The sequence below is a fragment of the Pteropus medius genome, unplaced genomic scaffold, assembly GCF_902729225.1.
Source record: "Pteropus medius unplaced genomic scaffold, Ma_sr-lr_union100, whole genome shotgun sequence".
Lineage (NCBI taxonomy): Eukaryota > Metazoa > Chordata > Mammalia > Chiroptera > Pteropodidae > Pteropus > Pteropus medius.
The window spans coordinates 23,905,261-23,924,886 of NW_024344378.1; the positions used below are offsets into that span (position 1 = coordinate 23,905,261).

At 39.6% G+C, this 19,626-nt stretch overlaps 2 protein-coding genes and 1 pseudogene across 6 annotated transcripts in view; 2 read left to right on the forward strand and 1 right to left on the reverse strand.

The window, feature by feature from the left end:
* LOC120609268 (uncharacterized) overlaps positions 1-19,626 on the forward strand; it is a 59,345-nt gene that overhangs the window by 32,934 nt on the left and 6,785 nt on the right. The window contains exons 13-14 of one of the 3 annotated variants that reach the window (XR_005654715.1): positions 2,509-2,643; positions 3,660-3,703. Coding sequence is in view for 1 of the 3 variants with exons in the window: in XM_039871658.1 (XP_039727592.1) it covers positions 2,509-2,513 (5 nt within the window). In the remaining 2 variants the exon portion in view is untranslated. Of the gene's footprint in view, positions 1-2,508; positions 2,840-3,659; positions 3,704-19,626 lie in introns of those variants that run through there. The other 2 variants (XR_005654714.1, XM_039871658.1) reach the window with 2 other exon arrangements.
* LOC120609784 (uncharacterized) lies at positions 2,937-3,055 on the forward strand (annotated as a pseudogene).
* Positions 4,027-19,626, reverse strand: part of ENTPD1 (ectonucleoside triphosphate diphosphohydrolase 1) — an 80,285-nt gene continuing 64,685 nt past the window's right edge. For 2 of the 3 annotated variants that reach the window (XM_039871662.1, XM_039871663.1), the window contains 4 exons: positions 18,396-18,653; positions 12,563-12,679; positions 8,727-8,864; positions 4,027-6,577 (listed from right to left, as the gene is read on the reverse strand). In XM_039871662.1, coding sequence (XP_039727596.1) covers positions 6,371-6,577; positions 8,727-8,864; positions 12,563-12,679; positions 18,396-18,653 — 720 coding nt within the window. In that variant the 3' untranslated portion in view covers positions 4,027-6,370. The remainder of the gene's footprint in view (positions 6,578-8,726; positions 8,865-12,562; positions 12,680-18,395; positions 18,654-19,626) is intronic. The other variant, XM_039871661.1, reaches the window with a different exon arrangement.

A 19,626-nucleotide genomic window follows, 5' to 3' on the forward strand; every position in this document is an offset into this window, starting at 1 on the left:
ACTAAATTCCTGAGAGTCACTAGCTCTTTCACCCCAGTAGAATGACAAGAGAAAGAAAAAGCCACCAGACAGAAATAATAAGAAATCAGCTGAACATTTAAAGAATTTTTAAAGGTTGCATGTGGGCTTGCTCATGGATTACCTACCAGCTTTTTCCCATAGGCTTCTCCCAAGAGCACAGGGGTAATATACCGAAGGCTAGGGCAGGGCAGAAAAGCTGAGAGAAATCCCTCTGAGGCACAGTGGTTTCCACTGAGTGTGAGGCAGTGGTTCCTCAAAGACAGAGGGCAAGGCTGACAGAAATCTCGTAAGGCAGAGAAAACTGACAAAAGAAGAAACACTTGAGGATTGTTGTATAAGAGAAGGAGTAAGCATTGAAAGTGGCACTTGAACTGGCCCACTGTAGGATGGGCTGCCAAATGAAGTATGGTGGTAAGGTAGTATATGACCACTTATCTGAGAGCCAGTAGAAGGAACTCTATGGAATGGTAAAGTCACTGACATCTTTGATACCTAAAGTGTGGCCCCTGGATGGCAATGCTGACATTACCTGACAGAAATGTAGAATCTTAGCCTCATCTTAGACCTACAGAATCAGTTTTTATTAACTAAAATTAAATAATTTTTATTTCTATAAGATCCCTGGGTGAGTCATATACACATTAAATTTTGATAAGCACCACCTTTTAAGGTGCGCTCTAATCCTTAAAATTCTACCTTAACATGTACAATCAAGTGTTGAGTGGGTATCTACACAGAAACTAAATGCATGGTCCGAGAAGGAAGAGTTCAATGTGGGTGATCAAAGGCTTTGCTGAGAAATCAGGAGTTTAACTAGTCCTTAAAAGCTGGAGGAAGAGGATGGACATATCAAGAAGTAACAAATAAGGATACTGAAGCAGAAATAGTGGTATGGACAAGCCCCCTTGGCAGTTAACAGGGAGATTAACTAGGACTGTTACGTTGTTTCATCCTAATATACCCCTGAGCCCAAGTTTTCAGAAAGAGATAGGTCACAGATCTTGCCCCCAAAGAGCTTAACCCAGACACTGAATAGAATGGTCCGAATGCTCTACTGGAAGCCCAGGTAAAGAAAGGGCTGTGGTAGCACAGGGAAGAAGCAGTTTATTCTACCTTGGAGATTTAGAGAAGACTTCACTGAAGGAGCATTTGAGCTGAGCATTGCAGGTAGAGTGGGGCAAAGGTAGTTCAAGTTTAGCAAATAACCTGAACGGTGTCAGGTGAAAAATCAGGCATGGATCAAAAGACTGAATGTCCATTGGAGAGTTTAACCTAATTTGTAGGCGATGGAAAGCCTCCAACACTTTTAGTTGAAGAGCAATGTGATTAAACCTACTTTTTATAAAGACGAATCTGGCACTAATAGATTGGAGACAAGACCACCATTCCGGGTATCAGGTCTTTACTGGAGAGATAACAATAAGATTGGGAAGGAGAATCCAAATGAAACATATTGCAAAGGCAAAATTGGCAGGTCCTGTCGAAGTTGATTCTGATCTTGGTCACTTAAGGAAATGGTATTAATCATGATAAAATGCAGGAGAGGAGGGCAGGTTTAGGAAGAAAAGTAAAGTTCAGTTTAGGTCATCCTAAATACACTCTAATCCCTGCATAGCTCCCAAGATTTTCCTCCTCCTCTTCTTGGACTACAAGGAGTAATGTTGTTTCTTAGGTGACTGTGTCTCACTTGTCATTGACTCATCCATGTTCTCTGGTGAGCTTTCTTATTCAGTATATAGACAAAAAGAATATAAAAACAAAAAGTCAACTCAGGTGCTGATGAGGGTGATGCCATCATTGTATCATCGATTTAAATTTATAAATTATTTAAAATAGATAAATGTAAAAGATATAGCAATGCTTTTTACCATGTGTACATTCTTTTTAAATGCCACTTTTCTAAAGAAAAGGCTCTTGAGACACTCCTTTCCCCATTATTAAAAAACCCATTATACCTGTTCAGTTGTATTAGATTAATGTGCACATAAAAACCTAGGTAGTTAACTATATTGTTCTAAACATATAAAGTAAGGAAAATAAATAGATGCATGGTCTCTTAGGAAATCTACCATTTTAGAATGTCGGGCTAATTTGGGAGCTGCTGAGCACCCTGGTTTAAGGCCATGGAAAGAAGTTGCAGACCGATGTCATCCTGGAAGCAATGACATATTTTTAAAAGAATATTCCTTGGCAAGATAGATTGTAATTTACAGAAAACACACTTTACATTTAATTGTATTGGTTAATGAGACACTGTGGTAGATTGAATCCTTATGCCCAATGCTTCACTCCTGTGTTAGAATTAATCATCCATGTCCTTTGTCATATGACTTTGCCATTCCTCCCAGTGCTTTTCCAACTTGCTAATGTTAAGGTTGGTCATTTGACTTATTTTGGTCAATAGAATATGATTGGGGGCTCGTCCTGGCCAAGGCCTTAAGAGGCATTCTGTGTTTCCTCTCACTCTCTTGTGCCTCTACCATTCAGCATGAGAACATGGCTCAGGAAGCCACCAGACAAGGAGAATGTGAGACACATGGAGCAGGCCTGAACCTACTGCCTGAAGTAGAACTACCCAGCTGACTTGCAGACCCATGAACATGAGAATCAGTGTTTACTATGGTAAGCCACTGAAACTTTGAGGTCGTTATCATAAATTTTAAAATTAAAACCATCACAAACTGAAACACATGGTTAATGAGCACAGCTTACTAGGAGCAACTGTAGCAACTATTAAAATCTGAATTGGAGAGGGACCACACCATTTGGGTGAAATTCTTTCAAACTGACAATAAATGAAAATATATTTTAATAGTAATTTTACTGTTTTATGGTAAACTTTGCTCTGTGAGCTATTAAGGGATTTATCTTTAATATTTGTATATACATTTTGACTATAAAATATGAGCATCAGTGTCTATGGCCATGCCACCCTGAACAAGCCCGATCCCGTCTGATCTCAGAAGCTAAGCAGGGTCGGGCTTGGTTAGTACTTGGATGGGAGACCATCTAGGAAGACCAGGTGCTGTAGGTGTAAAAAAATAAAAAAATAAGGAATTGTAAGCTGACAAGATCCTTGCAATCTGTGAGGTCAACCAAGGGTTACCTCACCTAAAAAAATATATATATGAGCATCGAAATTTTCTTGTATTATCTTTGGATCCAGATTAAATTTTCCAAGTCTTTCATCAGGCACATTGGCCTGAATAACAGACATCTCTGTCTTCACAAAAAAGGCAACAGAACCTGAGAAATAAAGTGAAATTCAGAGCTAGGATCTTAAAAGCTTGTTTAAGAATAATGGTAAACTTCATATATAATAAATAATGCAAGAATGTTATAGCATCTATAACTGTTTTTTAAAAAAATCCTCCCTCAAGAGAAAGACAAAGAATTATTGCCTGAGTCCTTTTAGCTTTGAATGTATTTTTAGACCTGTGCTGTCCAGTATGGTAGCCACTAGTCACATGTGACAGTTGAGCACTTGAAATGTAGCCAGTGCTGATTAAGATGTGCTGTAACATCTCATTAATAACGTTTATATTAACTACATGTTGAAATGTTAATATTTTGGATATAGTCACTTTATTAAACTCTCCTTAGTTACCCAGTTTTATTGTACCATATTTTTCTTACAGAGGTCTTGACCGATGCAACATTAAAATGAAGTATACTTTTAAAACTTATTTATATCACATTTTATATTTCTTGTTAATGTGAAACTTTTATATTTCTCTTGTGCGCACTGCACTCTCTCGCTCCCTCTCTCTCTCTCTCTCTCTCTCTCTCTCACACACACACACACACACACACACACACACACACACCTAATTAACTTCACTTTTTTTTGTCCTTAGAAATAACCACTTCTGATTTTTACCCCTTTGGGTTCATAAAGTTTCCCACTTTCTAAGGGAATGGGGTCACCAGAACCAAATTTGGGTGAAAGTCCAGAACGAAATGGTAATCATTTACAACCAGTGAGAAATCCAATGTTAAAACTGATTGATAGTAATCAACTTTATTTGGCTTTCCTCATCCAGAATGGCCCAAAGCAGATTTCTGGATGTGTCTCAAAACCATCTTTCTCTCCAACAGGAATAAGATTAGGTTGTACTTGCTGATCATCTCCATGATTTGAGATTTATAAGTGGAGTTTGGCTCTCAAATTCCTTAAAGAATTTTTTTTCCATCATTATCAACTATTTATTTGATGCTGAACTGCTGTTCAGTGAGCAAACAGTAAAGAAGCCAGGAGTATGGGAATCATAGATTAGCATCATACGCCACGTTTGTTACCGTGCAAAGTATACAAACAGAGTGTCACACTTACCATTACAGCCTCTGTGAACTTAAAGTAATATTAAGTCACAAGTCCATCAGGAAACAGGTTATCTGTCTACTTCCCTTTTCACCATGCCCATAAGCCCTGTATTCATGCAGAGTTAAGTGCATGCTTAGAAGTTATAAGGAGGCAATCTAGAAGTATATTTGAGAGAGAAAATAATGATTAAGTGCATGCCAGGCTTTAGCTCAGCCATTTGAGCAAGCGACTTAACCTCTCTGAACCTCAGTTTCTGTTTCTGTGAAGAGGAATGGTAGTATCTACTTACAGATTGTTGTGAGGGTTAAATGAGAAAATGAATGTAATGCACTTGGGCGCACAGCATAGTACACAACAAATGCTCAATAAATACTGACTACACTAATATAACCAACTACCACTAGAAGGAGTTTAAACATGTCCTAATTTGGCTTCTCATTCCCAATCAAGGTACAACAAGTTCAATTGTATCAGAAAAGAAAATGTTCCTGTCCACAGCTTTATTAAGCTTATATTCACTTGGATGTCGTCAACAGTGACTTGATTATTCAAGAGATGTAGGGATATTTGACATCCTGTTTGTGGGAGAGATTGTCCTCCTCCTCTCCTCCCCCTGCCCTCTACCAGGCCAGCAGTCAATCCCCAGATACAGAGATGGAGAGCCTGGGGGAAGGTCAGAGTAACACATCACCACTCGGTCCTGCTCAACAGGTAACTCTTGTAGCATTTCTTAAGGGAAGAAGGTACAGGGTCTCTTAATATTTTCATCACAAGGTCGTAGCTACAAAATATTCCATGGGATAAGTAAATAGAACTCATACTTATATGACAGGGGTAGCATCAACATTTTAAGATCTGGTTCCTGGCACATTTTGATGTGTAAATACCACGACAGTGAAAAGACACACCATTCTACACTAATGCAGCTCTCTCATTAAAGTAAACCCTGGGACAATAAGACATGGCATGGCTTTAAAACGCAATAGCATCTTTGTAGTGCAGTTGATTAGCATATTTGGCTATTAACTGAAAGGTGGGTGGTTTGAGCCTACTCAGGAATGAATGGTCTTGTCTCTAGCCAATTTCTTGGTGATAAAAATATTCTGGAATTAGATAGTAGTGATGGTTGCACAACATTATGAATGCACTAAATGTCACTGAATTGTACGTGTTATAAGGGTGAATTTTATATTATTTGAATTTTACAACAATAAAAACAAAATCCCGATATATGCAGTGGAGGATGCATTTTCCCAGCCCTGTGTTGTAACTATATATTTTTTCCTGGCATATATATACCTACCATGTAGTGTGCCCTGATATCTGAATGCCTATATGTACATCAGCTTTTTAAAAATCTCTGATCTGGGTGTTCCTCTCTGTAGCATTTTGGCATCACCCAGAAATATGTGATTCACCCACGTCCCTGTTTCAGATTGGAGTAAGTATTGTATTAACCACACAAGCACATAAATTCCATTGCAAGACTCTTTGGCCCTAGCATATATTTGCCTAGTATAGAAAATTCTCCTATGCAAAGGGCAGGCTGAGAATGGGATGGGTGTCTGCCCTCTCCAAAGGCATTATATGGCTTTCTTAATAAATGGGAAATGAGAGAGAAAGGGTCTGAAAGAATACAGCTGAGATTCTTCTGTAGCCAGCGCAACTTCTCAGCACAGGACTCAGGACTCTGTTCTTCTGGACAAAGTCAGTATTGGTCATTTATAAAGTAAAGATGAAAAGTGGTAGGTTTTTAAGACTTATGCCGAGCACAGAGTACAAAACAGAAAGAGGGAGTTGGGAAAGGCAAGATGAAAGAGACAATGTCTGCCAAGAAGTCCTTGAGGCAGAAGGTGGTGAATATCTCCCAAGGAAAGGCTTCAGCAAAGCCAGGGAAGCTTCATGTTGATCAAGACTGGCCTTGGTGAGCAAGGTAGGATGATGACCTTGTGCACTGCTGTGGAGGAAAGTGCTCCCTGGGCAAGTTTTTTCCTCACTCCAGCCAGCAGATTTCAACTGCTCCTGCTATACCACATCTTTCCAGAAATACGAAGGCTGGTGAAAGACGAGCAAGCTTGTGATGACCACTGCGACCAGGATCAGGGAGAAGAGGACCATGAGGAAGACATAGGTGGAGTAGGAGAGAGGTGCAGACAGTGGCTGCTCAGCTGGGATCCTGTTGGTCAGGTTCAGCATGTAGCCCAGAGTCCATCCCACATCGCTGTTCTGGATCTGCAAACAGTGAGGAAAGTGTTGTTTCTGCTCTGAGGACTAAACGAGCTTTCATGCCACCCCGTCCATAACACTGAGCAAACAGGAGGTGGAGAGCACCACATTCAGTTCGCTAAATGGATTACCTCTATGTTCTAAACTGGGAATTTGGTTGTGGGGAAACTGGAGCAGAAACAAGTGATTAAGAAGGAGAGTTTGGAGCCTCGCTACTTATTCCCAAAATTCAGAGAAGAATTTGGTGATAGATTGCCCAGTTCTCCTACCTAGAACTTAAATAGGCCTTTGGAGATTTGTGTTCCTCTTTTTGTTGTGTGAATGGGGGGGGGCGGGGGGGCAAGGGGAAGGGAGTTAAGGAGTGACAGGAAGCAGGCAAAGGATAAAAGCATGATGATTGTCCCTGGCCTTTTACATCTATGCCAGGGCCAGGAATCTCAACCATTATAAAACCAGGACTTCTCTTTGATTAAACTAGGGGAAAATTGGGGAATAACCTCAGCAAGTCAATCTGACTTTATGGACTTTGGAAGACTGTGCATATGCATCAGAAAGGATTCTTATTAAGTGATAAAACATGCTCTGACCCTGCCATCTTCCTAGGAATATTTCCCAATTGCCTCAAAACTTATTGAAATGTAGGGAGTCTATGAATAATAAGTAATTCGGGAAATGTTTTTATTACATAAGTAGAGCATGGTCATAGCAGAAAAGTTAGAAAGTACAGATAATCCTAGAAAAGAAAATAAAAACCATCTATACTTCACCACTCAGAAGTTGCTGCTATTATCATTTTGCGACATATCCTTCCAATCCTCTCTGATGTTTTCTCTTATAAAAAATGAGATTAAATTTATGTAGAATTATTCACTTAATAGTCATCCCATGTCTCTTAAAGGATTTCTGTAACTTCATCATCTATAACTGCCTCATATGTTCATTTTTACTCACTTTATCCAATTATTTATAAATCCCAGAATGGAGTAATTGGATAAAATGAAGCGCATATTTTAAGGGTCTTAACACATATTGCCAATACAGTCTCCCCAAAGGTTGTAATACTCCAGCCAATACCAGTAGTGGAATATTCCTCTCCCGTCACCCCTTACCAATACTGGGAAATTAAAATCTGTGAAGAAAACCACTTTCCTTTATGGGGGACAAGAACCTTATCTGTGTGTGTCAAGGAAAGCTCCAGAGTTACAGTTATCGCCTAGGGTTTAGAAACATTGGGTCATTCATTGGAGTTTAAAGAATACAAATCACTTGTAAATTTGATATAGACATATCCTTCAAACAGACAAAATTAACTGTGATAAAATGGAAGGATGGACTGGAAGGGATATTAAAACAAGGAAAAGATTTATGTTTGAATTAGCAAGGTCATTCTTGACAAGAGTAATCAAATTAGTATCCTCAAGGCGACTACAGCGCTCTGTCTCAATGTTATATTTTGCTTGGAATCACTATATTTAATAAAGAGGATAACTTGTTTTTGCCATTAGTGGGTATGGGCTTGAAAGGCAGAGAAATGCAACTCTTGATATTTTTTAAGCACAAGTTGCCCATGAGTCACGCAGCCTATATAAATGTTTCTCTGCCTGCAGGTGGCACTGTGGTAGAGCACAGCAGCGAGGCTGCCGCTTCCCTTGCGCTCTTGCTAAGCCTGGCTTCTAAACACAGATCCCCATTCACAGCCACTCATCTCTTTCTTCATACTAAGCTTTCAGATTGGTCAACCTTGAAGCTCCAACCAGCAAAGCCTTCACCCCTTATGAGAAACTATCACCATCCCTTCCAGAGTCATGGAAAGGGCCATTGGGGTGGATATTGAAGTCAGTACACAGAATCACTGTGGCTACTGTTACATTACTTTAATGTCTCATTTTTTTTGTTTGTTTTATAAAGACTTCGTCACTGTTACGTAAGCAGAAAGGAAGGGCTGAGAATGCGGGTAGCTCTCCTTATAGGATATCCACAACTAGATGGTTGACAAACTCAGAAGGGTTTGACACAAAATGCCAACTTAGGTTAGAGGTAAAGTGGTGGATCAGGCCAAAACTCAAACAAGGTTGACTCCTACCTCTTTCAGGCCCAAAGCTTCTTCAGTCACTACCATTCAACCTCCCCGAAACCCAGCGAGTACCCAAATTACCTTGCCCATGAAATGAATATTCTTCCAGAAATCAGGTGTGATGTGATAGGCCCTCTGAAGGAGAGAGATAATGTAGGTTCCGGAAAAGCAGTATTCACTCAAATACTTCTCATGTACTTCACCAAAATTTCTCTTCAGCTGGAAGCAAAGTGAAGGAAATATAATATTTGTACAACAGGGACCTCTCCATAGCCCTCTCTTTCATTGACTGGGAGAGGGGAGAGCCCCAGCGCACACAGACCTGTGAGTTGGCCTCCCCAGAGGGCTCTGGGAGCAGTGCTGCACTCCAATGCGTGCAGGCGCTTAGAGCTTAGGCTCTGTTTCGGGAACTTCCCACAGAGCTCTATGGAATATTAATAAGGAAAAAAGTAGTTTCTGTTTTCTAGTAGGTCAGAAACATGGAATTTTAGTATACTTTTTCATCCCTTGTGAAACTTGTTTCACAATCAGGTTAGCATGTTAAAGGTAAGAAAAATCGTGCATGAAAGAAGTCCATTAATCGGAGTTTTCTATATGCTCTTGACCAGAGTCTCTGTTCAGAGCCTCTATAAGCATCTTAAGGAAATAGTGTCATAAAAAGCCACCTGGACTAGCAGCATCAGCATCCCTTAAGACTTTGTTCGGCCTCACCCAGAACTACCAATGCAGAATGTGATCACATATACAGTAAGGTTTGAGAAACAGCTCTGGAACATAGTTTAGGAAGCATTTTGCTCAAGACTGCTAAAAGTGCCAACATCTCACCTTCTGTCCTCTGTCCTTACGTAATCTCTCTCTCTCTCTCCTCTCCCCTCCCTCTCCCTCTCCCTCTCTCCCTCTCTCTCCTCTCTCTCTCTCTCTCTCTCATTTTTTTTGCATGAGTCACACAAGGGAATCTTCTTTAGTCTTTCATGTGTTTACTCACCCTACTTCTGAATGAAGATATTAAGGGCTGCCTGCCAACCCTTGCCTTTACCAATCCTAGCTGTTGTAAATATGTGCCCAGATGTCCACAATTTGCTCTGCTCCTGTCCTGCCCTTAATTAGACAGCAACAGGCCAGGACATCTCTAGCTCAGCCCAGAGTTCTTTCTGCTGCTTTATTCCTCAGCCCATGAGGTAGGCATTCCCTTTTAGACACCCTAGGCAGAGCAAGAACTAGTATTCATTAAGCATTTATTATCTACTAGGAATTATGCCAGATATTTTATATGTAGGGCCTCCTTGCTGTCTGTCCGCGCGCCCCGCCCCCCCGCCCCTTTTGTCCAGATTTCTCTCCTCTCACAAGGAACATCCCATCTCTAAACTCTTAACTGCTAAGTGGAGTCTGTTTCTTACTTGGCTCCTGCCAGCCCTCAATCTCTGTAAGATTAAGTTCACACCTAGCCTGCCTTGTCCTGCTCCAGTGGAATTCCTTGAATGACCCAGCTTGGAAACTGTTTTTAAATAAATCACAGCCCTTGAAATTAATCTTTGACCAGCTCCTCTGCATGTGACATTCTCCTCGGACCTTAGTGTGACATCAATTGACTTTGCCTATCCAGGTCCCCACCCCTTTCTTTGGTAACTGTACTCTGCTTTTCCTTTGTGGAAAGACCTCTTCTCCCATTTGATGTAGTCTTGGCAGGCCTGTCAGACAAAAAACTATGGCGTACAGGATTCCAAGAATCCACTTCTGCAACCCCAAAGTTCTTAAAGGCTGGCCTGTCCCTTGCGGGGAATGCCATCTGGGCCTAATTTCCCTAAATTCTTTAACATTCCTATCCTCCTTTCTGAGAAACTGTACATTGGCTATGCAGTCTAACTTGCCAAAGATTAATTATGATACTAGCCAAAAAATAAAGAAGCCAAAGGTATCTACCTAGTTTACCAATCCAGAATTGATCACATTTTTTCAATTACAATTGACATACAATATTATATTAGTTTCAGGTGATTAGACATTCATGTAACTTACAAAGTGATCACCCCAATAAGTGTAGTACCCACCTAACACCATACATACTTAACAATATTATCGACCTTGTTCTCTATGCTGTACTCTACATCCCCATGACTATTTTATAACTGCCAATTTGTATTTCTTAATCCCTTCAACTTTTTCAACCCAGAATTGATCATGTTAATGCTTGTGGGCTCGATGCTATGTGCTCTCCAAGTGGGGTGATGGTTCACCCTCCTTTGCATTTTATTTCCCCTGCCAAAGCAGGGATAGGCAGCACGACTGCAGTATGTATAGAGCATCTTGCCCATTTTCAGCACATAATATAAGCTTTAAAGTGGTTAGTTCTCCATCTACCAGGTGTCTAGAAAGGACATTCTCAAACTCCAGTCACACTAGGACATTCTCAAACTCCAGTCTTTCCTCATGTTGAGGTTAGCAGGAAAAGAAGAAAAGAGTTAACCTATAACAGGACAGTTGAAAAAAATGAACACTGGGTCATAACGCCCATCTCAACATTCTAGCTCTGGGTGAGAGTCTGGGTCTCACCTGCAACTCCACTCCCCTATCCAGCCCTTAACACCTCATCCTTCCCCCACCAAATATTTCAGAACTTCTCCCAAATGCAGGCCTTTCTGAGCTTAATTCCAGGGCCTCTGAGCAATTCCTCATGTGACTTACCTGTACAGACTGACAGGTCTGCATATTTTAAGATTTCCAACCTAATATATTCTGATGAAATAAAAAAGTAGATGGGGGTAAGGAGAGAAAATCTGACAGAGCTTTCACTCTGAACAAGAAGAAATTTCTTTTTTTTTCAAAGAGCAGCCTACATCTACTTCCGCAGCAGCTATACATAGGCCTGATCTCAAGTCGCCTCGTCTCCAAGATGCTCATCTTCTTCCACAGATCACCACCAATTGCAAAATGCTTGCCCCTAAGTGTTTCGTAAACTGTAAAGTGTTGAGGCATATTTGAGTGGCTCTTTCTGAAAACCCTGACTACACTTCCTTCGTATTTTAACTCTGACAAAGTACTTCAGGAGAATTCCAAACCTCCAGGCTCTTGCACAACCTTCCTTCCCCCATCGTCAGTGCCAATTAGAGCCCGTTTTTAATTAACAGCATTTTTTCAGAATGAAAGCACCATTCACTTTTGCAACTGTGTCAACTTAAAACAGCTGCTGTTTTGAGCTACCCCCAGATGATCTGTCTTTTTTAATCAGAGTAGATCTCATACCTCTCTCCTTTCTGGAAACTTTCATCAAATAGCAACAGATCTTAAATGTGCTTCAAATTTATGAATAAGTAGGGGATATCTTGGACCTGGGCAGTGAGAAAGGGTCTTAATGCAATGGTGTCTGTGGCAGATTCTCTGAACTGCCCATCTTCTTTGCCATAAAAATTCTGATTTGGGGGTTTGGGGAGCAGCTCATGATGGATCTAAGTCTCTAAGCCAGTCATAAAATCCTGCACCCTGCTTTCCTAACCAGTTCTGGCCAATGAGGTATAAGAGAAACCGCTAAGGAGCTTCTGGGATAGTTTTTGCTTTCCTATGGAAAAGAACAGATGTGCTTGGGTCTACCCTTCTTCTGACCTAGAACATGGCTGTGATCCCTGAATCTAGATCTGAAGAAGTAATGGCTGAGATAGTCAAGCTGCTGACTCCATTCCAACAGCTGCCTACTGCCAGGTATGTTAGGTGAAAAACATAAGACCTCTTTTGTTTAAGCCATTATGTGCCAAGTTATCGAGGGGTGCCGGTGAACTCATTGCGAACTGAGTGCCCCATCTGGGCTTCTCTAACATCTTTGCTGGATCTTGGTCAAATTAGCACGTCTCGAAGGGCAGACTCACATCCTCCATGCTGTCGAGGGCACACGGCAATTGTAACAGCTGCTGTTTCCAGTCACTTACCTCTTCCCAAGGCAGAGAGCAGAACTTTTCCACCGTGTCAATCACCTTTTCCTGAGAATAGGGTTCCTCTGATGTAAGGTTTAAAAACTTCATCACATAGTAATAAGCTGAAAATGCCTGCAAGAGAAAAATGCAGTTTTGTACTGTGTCCAACATAGAGGGATTCAACTCACCTTCCGGAAGGTGAATTGCTTCTTCTCTTTCCTGCCTTAAATGGTGCCAGTTTTTAGGGGAAATCATTTTGGAGGTCATAGGAGCACATCATTTGTTTATTCAACAAACACTCTGAGCTCTGTGTGCCAGACACTGAGTTGAGTCACAGTCTACCATGATTATTAGAAGAGAGTTAAAAGCTTTCTCTATGCTAGAAGTAGTTTGGATTAGGGATTATAGTTTGCCTTCTGTAAAATTACTAAACTAGAAGTGACTATAGAAAGGAAATGTGATTCTCAAACAAGCCAACTGCATTCATGTGTAATTCTCATGGGCAAAGATACAGGATGGCAAAGAAACAGGCTTTTGGTGGACAAAGAACAGGAGTTAGCAGGGATCCCATTAGGGACTCAATTCGGACTCGGAGAACAGGAAAAATATCCTCTACCAGACAAGGACAAGCCTTATGCTTTAATTCCAGCCAAAGTAAGCCTAATGTCAGCTTAAAATTCCATTATTTAAAAAAATATTCTTATACACATATAACATATCTAATTTAACAAAAATGAATGTGAGTGTATTTGTCCTTTTAAATAAGTTTTCTTTTCTTTCTCATTTATTTTTTATTTGATTTTTCTCCTCTACTTCTAGTTCTAACGTAAGCCCACATTTATAACTTCATATGACATGTTCCATTTATTCCCCATTGCTTGTGTAATCATATACAAATATACATACATAAAGGACTTGCTTTTTATATGAAATTTTAAACATTCTGCTTCTTGCTTTTCTTAACAATCTTTTGTGGAACTCTCTCCAAGTCAGGTGGGGACAGTAACACCTACGTAAGAGCCCATGGTATGAATGTCTCATAATTTATTCAACAACCCCTGCCGGCAGGCTTTCCCTTGATGCCAGGATTTTTGCCTATGAACAATGCTGCTATAAATTCCTCTGTACACTTAGCCTCTGAACTGGTATGCTCATTCTTTTGGGGAAGTCGAGCCCCCTAGGAGCTCTGAACTACAGTGTCCACATCCCTTGAATTTGGGAATTCCAACATTTTAAATATTGTTGGCTGGTTACAGAACAAGATCTTGGTATGATCCTCTTTCTACTATCTTAACCCAAGCCACCATCATCTCTTGTGTGGACACTGTAGTGGCCTCTTATTTGGTCTCCATGTTACCTTTCTAGTCCTCCTATTCCAATCCATCCTGCACATGGCAGTCACAGGAATCTTTTAAAAACAAGTTTGATCAAATCACTACTCTGCTTAAAGCCTTCACTGACTACTAATTATACCTACAATAAAGTCCAGACTCTATCAGATCTCTCAAGGCCAGGCATATTCTAATCCTTCCCATGCTGCCAACACCATCTCATAATAGCCCCAAATTGGAAACAACTCAAATATTCATTAACTGTGAAATGGCTAGATAAACTTTAGTGTATTTATGCAAAGGAATACTACATTGCAATGACAGAATGAATTACTGTTACAAGGAACAACGTTGCAACAACATCATTTCAGGCAATACTGAGGAAAAGAAGTCAAAAAAAAAAAAAGAACAGACACTGATTTCAAGAATTGGCAACACTGATGATCTATGGTGATAGATGTCAGAGTAGGGGTTGTCTTTGGAGGGGGGATTAGCAACTGGGAAAGCAGACAAGGGAGCCTTTTAGAGTATTGGGAATGTCCTATATCTTCATCTAGATGATGGACTCATAGGTGTATCCCTTGAACACTATCAAGTGGTGGCCTTAAAATGTGCACACTTGAGGATGTAAAGTATAGCATAGGGAATATAGTCAATAATACGGTAATAACTATGTATGGTGTCAGATGGGTACTAGATTTATCAGGGGTGATTAACTCATAAGTTATATAAATGTCTAATCACTCTATTATATACCTGAAACTAATATAATATTTTATGTCAACTGTAACTAAAAAATAAAAATGTTTTGAAATGTGCACATTTTACTGAAGATGTGTTAGACTTCAGTTTTTAAAATAGAGGTGAGCACATTTTAAATATCCATACATATCTTGTCAGATTCTCTTTCAAAAAATTAGATCACTTTACAACTGTAGGAGACCATGTATTTTTTTTACCCTAGAGCTTAAAACATGTTCTATTTTCTATGAGTCTCAGAAATGGTCCTTTATATACTCATCCAAACAGGGTTATTCATTTCTTCTAAAGCCCGGAATTATTTTCTTTCCAAACCCCTGAAATATATCTTCATCCTCAGTCTTCCTAAAACCACCACCATTTTCCTGTACTATAGAAATATGAGTTTATGGATCATAAACCTCAAACTAAGGCATTTAAAGATTAAAAAAAAAATTATCTTTAAGCTTGGGTGGAAAGCTCCTAGAATACCAGAGGTAAGTCTCCTATCTGGTCCACATAGGAACCCATTGAACTACCTGCAAGTCTCTGAACATGCTTCATTCCCACCTCCAGGCTTCTGTGCATGCTGGTCCTCTCTCTCTAGAATATTCCAAATACTACAGTTCTTTTGCCAGGAATGTACAATATTCCAGACACTCTGGCAAGCCCAGAAATAAAAAATGAAAAAATATACCATCTCTGCCTTCCAGGGCCTCAGGACATAGTGGGGGAAATAGACATGTCAACCTATAAAGACTACATATTCTTGCCAGCCAACATTTGTGCAATTATAACCCCACAGAAATGTAATATATGTATTCCTATTCAATTTAATTGAATTGGTTTCAGTATAGCAGTCTAACCTCTCTGAAATTTTTTCTCGTTTTTGTGATATCAATTGCCCATCCTCCTCCCTGCTCCCCCAACTTTGGAGAATCTCCCTTTGTCCACTCTGACATGGCTTCTGAAACTGCATTCATTAACCTCCAAACTGCCAAAATTAATAGCTTTTTTCTCATTCCACCTTTCTTTGACCTTTGGTTGCATATCATTCATTCATTCATCCAACAAAGATTTACTAAGTACCAACTATGTTCTAAGAAGTGATTGAAACACTTCTTTGACCTTTGGTTGCATATCATTCATTCATTCATCCAACAAAGATTTACTAAGTACCAACTATGTTCTAAGCAGTGATGAAAAGCCCTGCCCTCTGTGGAAGGCAGCAGAACTCCAACAAATAACAGTATGAAGGATAGTAACGAGTGCTATAAAAATAAAGCTTTTTGTTACATACCCTACGTATACAGAGCTGTTATGCAAATTAGAGAAGCCCACAGAGAAGGTATAGTTCATTTGTAATTTCTTCCAGACCAGACGCAATGTATTTCAGGGGTCATTTTTATCATGAGAACTGTTGCCTGATAATGTAACTGACACTCCACCTTTATACGGTTTTCAGGGAAACAAATCCAGAAAGTTAACCTAAAGCCAAATTTATCCATAAAGGAAGAAAAAGGGTTTGTTAAATCATTTTCCAAAGATCCAATTAAAAACATATTGATAGTACTTCGGAAAAAAGATTAAATAAAGCATTTCTAGTTAGAGAAGGAACAGGCATTACAGGCTAATCTCAAGATTCTGCCTCCAAACTAACCACCTGACATGTTCCCCTAATCCTCATTCTAATTTGATTACTCATTTTAACTTGCTTCTCTAACTTGTATTACTAGACATTAGATTGGTTCTGCCCTGGCAGGAAACATTTTAGAGGCCGGAGTAGCATCAATTTTAGGGTCGTTTGCCTCTGGCATATTTGTCTGCATTTGCTTTCCATACTTCTAAATAGATTTGACCTCTGACACTTTTGTAGCATTCATTCCCAGCCACTGCCTTGTATGACCTCATTGTTCTACTTTAATCTCTAGTTTCTATGTACTTTTCATTCTAGATTAAGGGGCCTAATGTGGGATTCATAGGTCCACCTCAAGGAATCATAATATCTTTTAAATTGTTGCAAAAAAAAATTTCGACATCCCTTTATATGTCCATTTTTCTGCTTGGAAGATCCTTAGCTTTCATCACATTTTTCAGAGAGTCTTGTGATCCCTTGAAGAGTTAAGAATGACTCATCTACTGAAGACATTTAGGTTAAGTGAAATAAGCCAGTCACAGAGGGACTAACAGTGTATGATTCCACTTATATGAGGTACCTGGAATAGTCAAATTCACAGTGACAAAGTAGAATGATGGTTGCCAGGGCCTGAAGGGGAAAGAGGACCAGAAAGTTAGTTTTTTTGTTTAATGGGTAGAATTTCTATTTGAGAAGACGAAAAAGTTCTAGAGATGGATGGTGGCAATGGCTATACGATAATGTAAATATACTTAATTCCCAGAACTGTACACTTAAATTTTCTAGTATGTATATTTTACCACATGCACACACAGAAAAGGAATTACTCGTTCAGACAGCCTCAATATTTTGCTTTTAGCCATTGCTTTGAATAGAATCAAATATATTAAATCATGAAATAATGCTATTATGTAAAGAATAGAAAATGAAATAAGTATGGCCTTCTATTACAAACACTTGAATCGGATTTGATGTTTTAAATCCCCTCTCCTTTATATATTTTTTAAATTCATAAGGTAATCATGATACACACACACACCACACAAAATTTCTCTGCAGCCACAGTGGAGACCAATTCATAGAATTAGAATTAAGGGACAAACCTGCTACCTGTGCTGGGAATGTATCTATTCATCTTTCTTTCTTAGACAGTTGTGCTCCAGGATAAAGCAGACAAAAGCCCTTGTTTCTATGAATGCTATCTTAAGTGACTAAGTGAGATAATGTATATAAGTGCTTAGTCAATAATTGGCACTTGATTAATTGTAGCTAATCTTGCAACATATTACTAAACTATGATTACAGTAGTGCTTGGTTTCCAGAACCAAAATGTGAAATTTGAAAAATGAATAGGTCAAGGGGCACCTCTTCTACCTCTGCTCAAATATTTTTTTCTTATTTTGGAGTAATTAAGAAAAGAAGGAATTTGGAGTTGGGACTCAAATAGTCCCCCCACTCTTTAAAATGCAATGAAAATGATGATATCTTCAGTATTTCCTTGGGGTTTCCTGAGTTTCTACTTCCCAATTTTTTTTTATAGAGGAAAACCTTGCTTGAGACACCTAACTGCTGCTTCTCCTTCTCTGACATCTGAGAAGCCACCTGTGGCAGATTCTAATGAGTGTCTACCAAATAACCAGCCCCCTTCTTCTGGCTTACAGGTTCCTGATTCTATCCCAAAAAAGAATGCAGTGTGCTCAGGAAAGATTCCTCAGTTCCAGAGGATGAACAGGGATTAGTCTAAACCAACCATGGTCACCTCGTCCCTTTTATTATAGATTGGTTTAGAGGTATGCATTTCACCACATTCTGGCCGATGGCATCTCTAAAGATGTTTGTTGCCACTTCTGCAAAATTGAATTTGTGTGCAAGAGAAATTTCCATCTTTCCTGCTTTGGCTTTGCATGTAAAGATACAACACTTAGAGCAATAGCTGCCATCTTAACACCATAAGAAGAAATGGAAAAGCTGATTCCAAGTCATCACATTTTTAAGCCGAAGAACTAGCCCTGAATTATCTACCTCAAGACTTATTATCATGTGAGAGAAATATAAATCTTATTATTTAAACTCTTTGTAGGCACATATTCCATAACTCGCAGCCAAAATCATCCTAACCAAACTTATCATTTCACAAACTTACCCCAAAATGTCCTCGGAGTGGCGGCAAGAAAATCTTATCAAAGGAGCAGTGGGAGTAAGGGCAGTTACTTGTGTTGAAGAGTTGAAAGATGCTTTGCTGGCACTGTTGAAAGTTTCCAGTGCCCTGAATTTGCAATTGTTGGAATTCAAGTATCTTCTTGTATTTCTTGGTGCAAGGGCTGTCTCGAAGGTCACTAATGTTCATTACCCTGTTGTATCCATGGTTAAAACACGGGTCCCTGAGGATTTTGTCTGTCTCCTGAATGGAAAAAAATCACTTGAAAAGGTCATGTGCAACTGCTTTGGGTAAAAAGCACCAGTCTAACTTTATTAATGTGTAGGAATTATACAACATCCTAGCACTCAGCATTGGCATCGGTATGCCTCTGACCTGCCTTTTTCAGCCTTGGGTACAGTCAGATTTATATAACAGGCATCAGAAGTAGTATCTGACAAATGGTATCATTTACACCAGATGTAAATCAACTTTCTCTATTCATAGAAAGCTAATAGAGTTCAAGATGGGCCCAGAAACGCCTTTGGTTTGTAACGTTCCCTAGTGCTTAGTTCTAATCACATAGATCAGAAGTAGATTCTGAAGGAAAACACTCAAGGCTCAAAATTCTGAGCCTGAGATAGGTCTCTAGGAGTCAGTTTACACCCCACCCCCACCCCTACTTCCAAGCAAAAAGTCAGAATCTTCCAAGGGCTGGAAGTACCTTGATCATTTAACCCAGGAGTAGCAAAATGGGTTTTTAACCCACACTCAATATATTTCAAGAGAAGAAAGAGGACTGTTGTGGATTAGAGGCTCAATGGAGCTTTGGAGCTCAGAAGGCGTATCTCAGCAGCCCCTGGTCCCGTGGTGTCATCATATGGATAGTGCTTCTGAGAGCCAGAGAGTGAGCTTTGGAAGAGAGCAGAGAACTGGTTGTCCTTTCAGTGGAGACAAAGAACAGCTGGATGTGACATCCTTGCTCTGTGTTTATCAGGGCGTGCCTGGTACTCGTATGATTTCAGTATGTTTAACTTTTCTTTCCTTCAAAATGCAGAAAGTATCTGAGGACAAGATTTGAAGTGTTGATCAATAAATTTGGTGTTTTCCCTGTTTTTTTTTTTTTTCCTTCTCTCCAGGTTTCTAACAACCCTGTTTAATCGCTAAGGAGATTAAAAAGTGGTAAAAAGGTTATAAATTGCACACGCCCTCCCCTGTAACAATAGTCTGGTACATA